This window comes from Podarcis gaigeae (assembly GCF_964106915.1).
Source record: "Podarcis gaigeae genome assembly, chromosome: 5".
NCBI lineage: Eukaryota > Metazoa > Chordata > Lepidosauria > Squamata > Lacertidae > Podarcis > Podarcis gaigeae.
This window is the reverse complement of record NC_139681.1, coordinates 93,269,405-93,281,717: the sequence shown is the minus strand read 5'-3', so window position 1 is coordinate 93,281,717 and position 12,313 is coordinate 93,269,405. Positions and strand designations below refer to the sequence as shown.

Sequence of the window (12,313 nt, the reverse complement as noted above, 5' to 3'; positions counted from 1 at the left end):
CTTCTGGCTGGCGTGGATGGGAACCAGAGTCCAACAACATCTTAAGGACTACAAGTTCCCCATCCCTGGCCTAGAACTTGCTGAACTCCCACTCTGGGGCCTGCAAGTTATATATGGTTTATGCAACCAGAAGAATTGCCCATGGGCACCTCACCTTCCTGCCTTGAGACAAAGCCACGTTCTCAGGGGGCTTCAGTGTTTCCCCATCACTCTCTCTTCTTCTCTGCCCTTTCTCAAACTTTCCTTTGCAAGCACAAGGACTAGGGGGTTATTATTCCTGAACTGTGGTTTGTTTGAGGGACACACAAAGGAACATGATGCATGCAAGCTTCTGTATTAATGAAAGATGCTGTCGATGGGTCTTTGCAAGATGGGCAGGCATGAGGGAGAACGGAAGGGGTAAAATGTGTGTCGCACGCCTGCCTCTTCTATCTCAGGTAGAGCTGAAAGTTGTCTGCTTCAGGTAGTCAAGTTTGCAAATTCCTGACCTCAGAAACGGGGGTGGAGGGCTGGCTCAGGAAGTGTTGATGCCTGAGGTGGAATGGTGGAATTGCTGGTGCACACGAATCTGTTTGTTGTGACAGAGTTCAAGCCAAAGGTTCAGGTTGCAATCCCCATCTTAACACACAAGAAACCAGCATTATAACTTAAAATCGGCACACTTTATGGAACAGAGAGTGAAGGCACAGCTACAAGACCATTTCAAGAACTTTGTGCTTCAGTGTTAAGATGGGCTCCACCTTTTTCATACAAGCAGAAGACAGGGTCCCATATTCTGGGAAGAGGAAATCATTAGTTGTTTAAAAAAATCGTATTCTACACCCAGGTAACCCACATTCCTGCACCCTTCTGTGACCTGATGCACACATTTCCTTTCATTCTATAGCACAGATAATGCTTCTCCTAATCATTCGTAGACAAGGCCTGCACTAAAAAAATTGAAGAGTAGAAGCCCTTGCCCGACTTCTGAGGTTTTTGAATGGCACAAACCTTCTGCTAGCAAGTCCCCCTCCACAGCCTTGAGGATTAGAAACTAAACAACAACAAATGCAAAACAAAACAAACAGAAATCCAGGCTGTTGAATTCAACACGATTCCAAATTACAATGTTTGTGCAACGGCAGAAAATAAGAGTCTGGTCTATAGCTCCCTCTCCCTCTCTCTCCCTGTGAGCAAGAGAAAGAAGGTATCTTTAATAAAGAAAACATGTTCACTAAACCATACAATGAAAAACAGGTACGCAAGTTGTGTGCAAATTTCACTCTTCTTGGTAACTATGCCTGCATGCCAGAGTGGAGGCCTCCAGATGTTGCTGGACTCCAACTCCCATCAGCCCATCCTGCACAGCACATGGTCAGGGGATGATGGGAGTTGTAGTCCAACACCAATTGGAGGACCACAGGCTTCTCCATCCGGGATGTATGCGGAGGTCTTACTTTCATTTTAAGGTCCCTGCCCTATATAGCAAACCATACTGTTAAGAATAGGGTAGAGAACATCTTTGTGATTCTTGAACCTTTCCTTGAAGGGGGACTCATAGTTGTGGCAGCAGGTCTTTGTCCAGTGGGCCATTTTGCAAGATGGAGGGACTGATGGGGAAACCATGTCACAGACCTAGGCAATGGCAGGACTTGCCGGGCACTTGCCACTGGCTTGTCCACACTTCTCCTTGTCGTGCTTGCCACCCGCGACCCTTCTGAATATGGCTGCATTTACACACGAAAAATCCTATGCGTGTGTGCCAAAAGCTCTGAGATACGCTCTGAGAACCGATCACACATTTCTGAACTATGTACATAGGACTAACTTCCTGCATGTAAGACATAATGTACAGTAATTTGGACAGGCTGTTCCCACACAGAGGCATGAAGAAGCATGATAGACCAGATTGGCATTGTCTACACTGACCCTTGAAGGCAGAGGCTGATGTCTTGCGGTTGCCTAGCAACAGCAAAGTGCTTCCTTCTAGGCCTTATGACTCACCAAGCTGAACAGGGCCTACCTACTATATATAGTTGCCAGGAATTTGATAACTCTTGCCTTCCATCTTTTTGCCTTATCGAGGGTCTAGTAGGTTGGTTGCAATATATGGCTGCTCAGTATTTAGTTGGGGTGTGTGTCTCAAACTAATAGGGGCCTGCTTCCTTCTGTCCCTAGCAAAGTAAGAGGCTGGGCCTGAGGTGGGGACAAAGGAGTCCACGTTGGCAAGGTGGCAAAGATTATGAGTAGGAGAAAACCAAGACCAGCTTTTCCCAAACAAACCTCAGGAAAGTTTTGCCTCTATGTTGGATTTAAGGAAATGAGGAACTAGGCCCAAAGTGGAACAAATTGTGGGCAAGGAAGACCTGTTGCTAAGTAGCCCTGAGCTCCCCAAGGTTGGGCCATGATGTTCCTCAAGCTATCTTCAAGCCACTTAACCATCCTTCTTCAGGCGAGTTTCCCAAACTTAAGTCACCAGCTGTTTGGGGACTACATCTCCCATCATCCCTAGCTAGCAGGACCAGTGGTCAGGGATGAGAGTCCAAAAAGAGCTGGAGATCCGTTTGGGAAAGCCTGTTCTTCAGGGAGGCCGTACCCAGAGGTTGTAAAGGGTGGGGGGGAAGATATTGTTTCAAAGCTGGGCTGGGTCCTGGAAAACTGTGTGGTGATGGAAGGAATCCTAGAGACTCCAGCGAGGAGACAAGATTATGAGCAGGCTTAATTGGCTAATTAGTGGAAAATTAAAAACAGGGCTGCATCTGGAAACCACACAAAGCATACTCAAGCTCCACTGAAGCATGGTTAGGTCGGCAAGTATGCGCGCTCGTGGTGCCAGAGGCACCTCAGCTTTCATTTTTCAAAAGGGCCACTAGTCCTCTTGGCTGCAGAAAAGTGTTTGCAAATGGGCATCGTCTGCTGATGAAGGCTCAGATGCCAGCAGGAAGCCTTTCAGAGACCAGGAGATGGCACTTTGATGATCTGTAGCTGGACCCCATGAATCTCCCTCCTAATCACCTAAGTGCTTCTGCTATCCCTGCAGGACTCTGCATCGTTATATCAGAGCACAGCAAAGGGTATTTGCATACGCAGGGCAGAGAGATGCAAACCTGAAACTTCTGCCTTCTGATTTTGGTGGGATCGTGACCAGCTTTAAAGTGGAGGTTGCCTTCCTTCCCCACAGGGGGAAAAATGGGTGGGGAGGGGTTGAGTGGAAAGTCCAGCAGCCCCTACAGGACCGTCTCTTTCTGCCGAATGGGTAGCCTCAGGCACGTTGATCAGAATGAACCAAAACACAGCCAAGTAATGTGAACCAACCACAGATTATTAGGGTAATGTTAGGGTTGCCATACGTCCGGAATTTCCTGGCTACAGCCTGAAAACTGCAGTCGGAAGCAGTTTCTGGGTGAAAATCGCTAAAATATCCAGGAAAATCTGGATGTATGGCAAGCCATGTTGGCAGTGCTGTTTTGGGTGATTTTCCTTAAAAAATAGCTCAATAACCTCTGGGTGGGTTTTTTTTTTTTTTTTGGCAACCCTAGGTAATGTGTGAGGTAAAAATGCATCTTGGTGGATATAGCAGACAAAAATACATATTAGGGAAAGATGGTTGGCAAAAATGTGCCTGTTAAGGCAACATTGCATAGGGGGGGAAATGTGCTTATTGGGAGAAATTTGCACTGAAATCCTGCTGATGAATTCTCATGAGGATTTTCGTTTTTAAGAGAATGCAAACCAATGAAGAAATGTGGAGATCTGAACTCAAGCCTGCGAAACTGAAATGACCATCCCTGCTGCAGAGGCTGTGGATTGTTCTGGATGTGCTCTAGCTGTAAACCTCAGCCCTCTCTCACTGACATGCTCAAGTAGTGAGCTCCCTAGGAAAGAGAATAGCCACTCAGAGAACAGCTCTGGGCGACTGATCGAGCCTGCTCTCTTTCCAGTAGGCCTGACGAAAAAGGTTTTATTGTCTGCTCTGAGTTACTTGGGAGACAAACCAAAGGTTTCATCCTTGTTCCGAGTTACTTGTTGCGGGGGGGGGGGGAGGAAGGGGGAGGCAGAGCAAATTTCCTTGCTATAAATTTGCAATTGTGCCTGTTTCCCAAGGAATTAAGCGGGAATTAAGCTGCCTTGTCCAAAGCAAAATGGTGCAGTAATGGCCGAATTTGGCCCTCCAGCTGTTTTGGGACTACAATTCCCATCATCCTTGATCACTGGTCCTGTTAGCTAGGGATGATGGGAGTTGTAGTCCCAAAACAGCTGGAGGGCCAAGTTTGGCCATCACTGGGTTACAGCTTTGGAGAAGCATCCTGAAGAGAGAGAGAGAGAGAGTGGAGTGGGGGAAAAGGAATTAGACTCATCACCTTTGAAAAACAAATAAGCTCTGGAAGCACACTTTGGGTGAGCTCTGGTGAATCCCTGCTTCCTACAGGATTACGTGGGCAAACCGAAAGGAGTTGCTCTCTTCATAGAATCATGTAGTTGGAAGGGATTCTGGGGGACATCTGGTCAGTGCTGGAGCTTCACACTCCAGCACGGGGGGGAGGGGGGCGGAGAGCAGGTGGGGGTGTGGCACACCGCCTGCAGGGCGTGGCGTGAATCCTGGGGGCGGGGCGCCCAGTGCGGGGGTAGGGCAGCCACGATGGCACCTTGGGGATCGCGCTGCCGGGGGCGGTGCACTCCCCCCGCACTCCTCTTCCTCCGCCAGTGCATCTGGTCCAATGCCCTGCAATGCAGGAAGGGGAGAAGGAAAAGCCATTGGCAAGCCACCTGCCACTGGTCTCCTCTCAAGGCTTCGTTTTGGTGGCAGAATGTTCAGAAACTGCAAGAGTGAAGTGTGTGCCTCTGCGTACGGGCGTGAGTGCGCATTTACCTGACAATGCATCTATGGGATGGCCTCCTCCAACTCATAGGGGTATGGGAATCGGGAGCAACGGCTTGTATCTGAAGGCTTCCAAGGGCAACCTCCCTCGCTCCTCAACTGTCGGCCCCCCTTCTGCATAGGAAGCCATAGGGGGGAATTGCAAAGGGACCCTCCCATCAGTCCCCCCCCCCTAAGCCTAGAGGGCTGTTGCTGCACTGGAGGCCTCTGATGGAGGTGGGATATTAGATTCTGCTAAGCTGTGCTGTCAACCATCAGGCTCAAGGTCCTTGCTGTATCTTAAGGTTTTGCAGCAAACAGCCAGGAAATGAAGCAGTGAAGAAGCATTTTGGGCAGGGATTGGGGGGGACGGACACACACACCCTATGAGCGCTCATGAGGAGGCCGAGCTATGACTCCCATCATCCCTGGCCACTGGTGGGGCCAATTGCGGGATTCCAAAAACACATGGAGGGTCACTCCAACAAGTTCAGATCTGTTTTCAGCTTTCACAGTGTCAACCCAAGGTTGTCCTTGTACAAGGACCAAAAAAAGGAGAATGGAGCAGAGACAAGAGAGATTTGGGCCTCGCCTTGCAGCCACAACTTTCCCATTCCTACCCAGAGCGCCCTCCTCTGTGTTTGCTCCTTGCAGTCCAGAGCAGATGAGGTTCACCCCTTTTCCCTGCCTGCCCTCTGCCATTGCTAACTCCAGGTCCAAAACCAGGGACCACTGTGGCTGGGCAAAGCTGCGCAGGAAGAAGAGAGGCATTGTGGGTAAGGGAGACAGAGGTTAGCTGGACACAGACGCACAAAGCAACTCTGTGATACCAGCAGGGCGGGAGGACATGGGGCCGCACTCTGCAGTTGCCTCTGCCACCCCATTCGCAACGTCCTCCCAACGTCTCGTTGCTTGTAGCCTGCGGCTGGAAGGAAAGCGTGGCCCGCGTCCTTCTGGAGAAAAACTCTGTAATAGAGGAAGGTTGGAAGGGCAGGTGCCTGGCATTTTGTGTGTGTTGTGGGTTCTGTACAGCGGAGAAAGGGAGAGGGGAGAGAGGGAGGGATCGATCGAAGGAAACTCAAGTAAAATTGTTATTGCCTTTATTCGGCCCATGCCTTCTTGCACGGTCCAGACGGCCAGTACACGCACTCGTACACATGCAAGCTCGCCACCTCCGCGAGGGAGCCTCCTGACCCCTCGGCTCAGGGCTGCAGAGGCTTTCGGAAGAAAGCAAAACGAAACGGGGGGGGGGCAATGGGTGGGTGGGAAATAGAGGGAAGTGTTCCAGTCTTTTTGGCAGCAATCATAGCGTGTGTCAAGAAAAGGATCCGCAGAGATGGGCGTGCGGCTGACAGGGCCTGCTCCTTCCTGCATAAAACATGAGGTGGGGAGGAAGTCGTGGCGGGGTGTGTGGAGTGGGGGGGGGGTCTGAGATTGCAAGGCTCCTCCGCTCAGCCTCCCCTTTCTCTCGAATCCTGCTGCCTATCAACGTCCGCCTGTCCGTGTGATCTCTGTGCAAACTCGCGCTGTCGGGTCTCTGGAAACACCCAAGGCTGCGATTGCAAGACGCGGAGCAGGGTCACCCAACTCCTTTGCGTAGAAAACTCGCCGGCGCCACCACCGGCTTTGTAGTTCCAACGTTCAGGGTCCCAAATGGACCGGCCGCCATCTCTCCCTGCAGACACCCCCTGCCAGCCCCGGGGAGCAGAGCTGGCCCTGGCGCAATCGTCTCTGGGCGTGCGGGGAAAACGCCCGGCTGGATGCCCCTTTCCTGGGGAGGAGAGTGGCTCTGGCAGGTGCCTTTTCCATTTGCTTGTTGGCTGGGGTTCCTGTTCCTCTTGGGCAGTGTGGAGTTAGAGGAATCTTCCGCAGCGAGGGCTGAGATGCCCAAAGGTCAACGATGGCACCATTGGAGGGCAGTGGGGAAGGGGCTCAGTGAGGGGGGAGAGCTGGTGCCTCCATCCCCGCCCCATCCATAATGCGCCTTCAATATGAAGGCTCCGCGTTGCTGGCACGCCATTGCGAGCACGCAACAGCGAAATAAAAAATGGGGGGAAGGGGGGAAAGAAGAAAAAGGCAGGGTTTCCTTCAGGCCTCTCCCCCCGCGTGCCGTTAATCCAGCTAGGACCACCCTAGTCCGTCCTGCCAGAGGTCTGTTGACAAGCCAATAGGCTCCACGCAAAAAGATGGGGGTGGAGGGTTGAGGGGTGGAGAGAGAATGACACCTCTCCCCGCCCCACACTCGGGAAGCTGGGCAGCACCACAAACTAGAATCCCAGGGAGGTTCCCCCGTCGGGTCCATTCCAAGCCAGAGTCCTCAGCCGTCAAACCTGAACTGGCAACGTTTGGTTCATTTGTAACCTCATGTCCTGTATGCTGCTCAGAATCTTCTTCTGGTGTCCTGCTAGCGTCACTCCTATCCTGAGCAAGTCCCTGGAAGGACACAGGGAGCAAAGGAGTTAGCAATGCACGGAAAGGGGAACTCCGTTTTTGCGGGGTGTCAGTAAGCGCAGGAAAGGGAGTAAGTGCAGCTGACCCATGGAACTCCCTGCCACCAGATGCATCAATGGGAGGGCTGGTGGTGGAGAGCAGTGTGTTTTTGCTCAGAGGTGTGAGTTGCGTTCAGATCTCTCCCTGGCCATGAACTCACTAGGTGCCCTCCAAAATGATGCAACGTGGGGGGTAATAATAATGACCTATATTAAAACACTGTGGTCAGAATCACCAACACGCAAGGCAAACAGTGTTCTCAAGTGCAATACAATTTTTAAGGCAGAAGTTCCACTGGGCAATCATAAATCTTAGCACAACTTAGCACTGTGCTGGATGGACAAGACTCTATTTTTAGTGGTATGAACTGACTTCCATTTCATGAATTGACTTTTTCAGCCCGCCCCCTTCAGATGACCTTCCTCCTCTCCACTTGACACTTGGGTAGGACTGTGCTTAGTGTCCCTGGACCTTAAGAATACAGAGTCCGTGTTTAAGCAGCCAGCTGGGGATTTTTTATTTATTTTTTTGCTGGGTGGGGAGGCTCTGTGAACAGTCCACACATGGAGGACACCTCCCTGCCCCGGACAGGACCATTCTCGAGCAGCGGTGCCATCAGAGAAGGTCTCTGGGGCAGGCGTCCGGAGGCCCCCACCTAGCAGAACAGAAAGGAGAGCCCTCGATGCAGTGGGGCTGGCTTGGCACATTCCGGAGAGAGTGACTCAGTGTACATGGCCCTCTGCAGAACCCACTCCCACCCCTGCAATAAGACATTTAAATCCAGAGCACCACTGTTCTCAAGCGAAGGCACGGGGGGATTCTGAGTCCCTGGCCTAACAAAGGGCCAATTCAAAGTCTTTCTTTGCTTTTTTTTGGCAGTGGTGAAGTCAGTACAAGAGGATTGACTTGATGGAATGCATGTCCCATGAAGGTCTCAGCAAATACTCAAGTGCCGGCTCGCCACATTTGGCAGTAGCAAGGATCTTTCGACTAGGGGCTGGCACCAGGAGATGGCGAGTTGTGACCCCGGATGATGAATCGTCTACAAGAGACTGTCATCTCCCCACCCACCCACCTACCCACCCCTGCCCGGTAGGGTGGTGAGAATTTCATTCAACAGTCCAAATTCAAGGAATGAAGAGAGGCTCTCTGGACACAGAAGACAGCATGATGGAGGTCAGGTGTGGATAATCAAAACCCAAAAATGTTGAAGGGAAATGTAGGGTTAGGCAAAGGCTCCACCTGGGGCAACACTCACATTTAAAGGAGTCGCGACTTCCCCGAAAGAATCCTGGGAAGTGTAGTTTGTTAAGGTCATTGAGGGTTGCTAGGAGACCCCTGTTCCCAGGACTACAATTCCCAGAGTTCCCTGCGCAGAAGGACTGCCTGTTAAACCACTCTGGGAATTGTGGTTCTGGGAAGTGAACGGGGTTTTTCTAACTGTTCTCAGAACCCTTTAAAAACTCCTGGAGTTCTTTTAGGGGAAGCCCTGGCTGTTTAAAGGGGTCTTACGGTGCTTTAAATGTATGGTGTGAATGTAGCCATAGTCCAGCGTCGGACAGTGGCCAGGCAGTTACTGGTGCTTAAAAGCTGCAAACACAGGGTACAAAATAAATTGGACAATTCCGGGAGTCTAATGTCAAAAGGGGATGGCGGGAGCCAGATTTTCAGAGCGCAAGGGAGTGGGCTTTAGAGCCCCACACCGTCTCCGCCCTTCCATAGGATTGGTAGAGCAATGCGTAATAAACAGACATATTAAAATGGGCATGATTTTGAGAGGTCACAGAATCAAGGAGCTGGGAGGGGTCTTAGAGGCCACATAGTCCCTGGCAGGAGGCTATCACGCTTCTGCTTCTGCAGGCCCAGCAAAGGAGAGATCACAGCCGCTTCCCAAGGTTGTCTGTCCCCTTCTTAAGATGCCATAACCATTGGGGTGCTTCTCCTAAAGTTTCACCCAAATCCACTTCCTTGCCATTTCCCACCCCTGGAAAGATGTCTGTTTCCCATGATGCAGAGCTTTTAAAGAGGAGAAGAATACTCAGCCTACTGCAAGAACTTTAGTCGGGTGCAGTCCGCTTTTGAAATATTATTATTATTATTATTATTATTATTATTATTATTATTATTATTATATACAGTGCTACCTCTGGATGCGAATGGGATCCGTTCCAGAGCCCTGTACGCATCCTGAAGCGAACGCAACCTGTGTCTGCGTGGGTCGCGATTTGCCGCATCTGTGCATGCGCGTGACGTCATTTTGAGCACCTGCGCATGTGCGAGCAGCGAAACCCGGACATAATGCGTTCTGTTACTTCCGGGTCACCGCGGAGTGCAACCCGGAAACTCTCAACCCGGAACTACTTGAACCCGAGATGTGACTGTACTTGACTCCTTGCTGCCCACCAATGTGTCTCACACAAACCACGGCTGCATATTCAGGGACGTTGAACAGCTCCGTCCTCTGTGTTCAGGGGCTCTGGGTAGGCACTCTCTTGCTTAACAGCATCAAGAAGTCTCAACTGTATGCCGTGTCCAGCACACTCTGAGCACATCCTAGCCAAAAGCAGGCGTTAGGTTGCCCACCACAAATGGACCAGGGAACTACAAGCCCATCTCTGTTCCCCTGTGGCTTGTAGCATCCCTGGTGAGCATGCTCCAGTCCTCACCTGGCCCCTGAGATCGTAACCAGGTGACATAACGTGCCAATCTTCCCCTGCAACATTGTCTGGCTTAACCGGAAACAGCCTGGTCTCCTGGGGCCGCTGCGTGCTTTGCCCCGCCGCCCCGCCCCCCCTCGTACTTACTCGGCTGTCATTTGGGCGACCAGGTCGAAGGAGGCGAATCCGGCGTTGACAAAGTTCTCCTTGTACCGCCCCATTTTGATGGCGTCGAGCCAGTCGCCCACAGTCGTGAAGGTGGTGTAATCCGGAACGGTGCGGTCCAGGAGGGGCTGGGAAACGCTGCGAAGGATGAGAGAGCCCAGAGGTCAGGCAAGGCTCAGGAGGGGGAGAGCGGGCTGCGTGTGGGGCTGAGCCGCAGGGGGCAGTCCTGGCAGTCCTGTAGCACGCGAGGAGGCTAAAGGCGGCTGTGTGCTTCCCTGTCCACCCTCTTTGCTCGTCGCTCCAGCCCCGGTTGCTGCCCGACTCCAGCCCCCAAGGCCATAGATAGATATATCCGAGGTTTGCTTATTTATTTTTCCTCCATGAGAGCTAGAAACTTGGCACAGTTAGTCCAGACACAGCAGGTTGCCTGTGCTTGGAGAGGGTGAGGGGGCGAACGGCACTGACCCAGATTGCACGCTGGCGATGACCTTCAGGCTGGCCGCGTTGCGGATCAGCTTGTCGAGCGTGTTCACGATCTGCGAGAACTTGGGCCGGAGGTTGCGGTCGCGCACCCAGCAGTCCAGCATGAGCTGGTGCAGCGCCGTGGGGCAGTCCATGGGCGGTGGAAGGCGGTAGTCTTGCTCCACAGCGTTGATCACCTAGTGAGAAACAGGTAAGGGGTCACGTAGGGGCGCTTTTGCTCCTGCACCTCTCCTTCTCCTACACGGGAGGAGGCCGTACTTACATCCTGGTTGGACATATCCCAGTAAGGTCTTTCGCCGTAGGACATCACCTCCCACATGACGATCCCGTAGCTCCACACGTCGCTGGCAGACGTGAACTTGCGGTAGGCGATGGCTTCCGGGGCCGTCCACCGGATCGGGATCTTGCCGCCCTGCGGGAAGAGACACTTGACACCGTTAATTAGCGCCAACCCCTCCAGGAGGGAGATGGGGTCAGTCTGATTATGCCGGGCTAATGAGAGTTGCATTCCAATTTATTTATTTTTAAACTATAATGCATCAGGCTCTCCCAAGTTTTCAGACAAAGGGTCTCTACCCGGAGACACCATTGGGGACTGAACCGGGAAGCCAAGCAGTGGCTCTAACCACTAGGCTATGGTCTCTTCCCAAAGATGGAGACCTTCCACTAGTACTTCCCTCGGCATATTTTTCCGCGCTCTTCTTAATTCTAGTTCTGGCCTCATTGGGGTAACTCTTCCTTCCCCACAGTGTTTCCTTGTAGCGTGCAAGAGGCCCTAGATATCTCTGTGCGGAGAGACCAGTCCTTGGACAAGGCTCCTCTGCCAGGCCTCTGAGAGAAGAGGGACAGGGCATGGCGGCAAGGGTATCACATACCAGCGAGCTGGTGTAGGTGGGGTCCGCGGGGTCGTCCTCCAAGAAGCGCGAGAGCCCAAAGTCGGACACTTTGCACACCAGGTTGCTGTTGACCAAGATGTTGCGGGCCGCCAGGTCCCGGTGCACGTAGTTCATCTCAGACAGGTACTTCATGCCAGCGGCAATGCCGCGAAGCATGCCAACCAGCTGGATCACCGTGAACTGCCCATCATTCAGCTGTTGGTGGAACAAGCAGAGAGGGGTCAGAAAGAATTGCTCCCTTCGACTCAGGTTTGGAAAGATCAGCTCTCCATGTGCTGTTTCCCTGCCTATCCTTAGGAATCTTGCTGTCATGGCCTGGGACTTGGGCTCAGACTCGGAACCAGAGGAGACTCAGTCTGCACCGGATCCTTTGCCTCAGGCATCATCTGAACCAAGTCTGGGGCCTGATCCTGAAGAGTCCCAGTCTGCACAGGTTCCCCTGCAACAAACACCAGCTGGGCCTAGTCAGGGGCCTGAGCCTGCCCTGGCTCCAGATGCAGAAATTACCTTGTTGCCTTCAACTGGGCCATCACTTACAGCTGCTCCACTACCAGTTGGGTCAGGGGAAGCTGAGGCGGCCCCTGGGTCTAGTAACCCACCGATGTCTCCCGAGTTGCAGAGACTGAGGTCTGAGAGAAGGATAGACCTGAGTACTCGCAGGAGGAGTGCTTGCCTTCAGGCAAAACAGGAAGGTGAGGTGCCGGGGGGTCAGGACCGGCTGCTGCCCCTACAAAGATAAGAGGCTGTCGGACCCCGCCCTAAGTTGCGGGAGCAACATTGCTGTG

At 52.3% G+C, this 12,313-nt stretch overlaps 1 protein-coding gene and 1 long non-coding RNA gene across 3 annotated transcripts in view; both read right to left on the bottom strand.

Moving 5' to 3' along the window:
* Positions 1-255: 255 nt before the first annotated feature.
* On the bottom strand, positions 256-3,852 carry LOC310845279. The gene is made up of 2 exons (XR_014564607.1): positions 1,517-3,852; positions 256-775 (listed from the first exon to the last, which is right to left on the bottom strand). It is a non-coding gene; the product is annotated as an uncharacterized lncRNA (long non-coding RNA).
* A 2,068-nt stretch (positions 3,853-5,920) lies between these two features.
* Positions 5,921-12,313, bottom strand: part of EPHB3 (EPH receptor B3) — an 83,133-nt gene continuing 76,740 nt past the window's right edge. The window contains exons 11-15 of one of the 2 annotated variants that reach the window (XM_083739319.1): positions 11,508-11,723; positions 10,895-11,059; positions 10,615-10,808; positions 10,132-10,287; positions 5,921-7,270 (exon numbers count right to left, since the gene is read on the bottom strand). In XM_083739319.1, coding sequence (XP_083595445.1) covers positions 7,162-7,270; positions 10,132-10,287; positions 10,615-10,808; positions 10,895-11,059; positions 11,508-11,723 — 840 coding nt within the window. In that variant the 3' untranslated portion in view covers positions 5,921-7,161. The remainder of the gene's footprint in view (positions 7,271-10,131; positions 10,288-10,614; positions 10,809-10,894; positions 11,060-11,507; positions 11,724-12,313) is intronic. The other variant, XM_083739320.1, reaches the window with a different exon arrangement.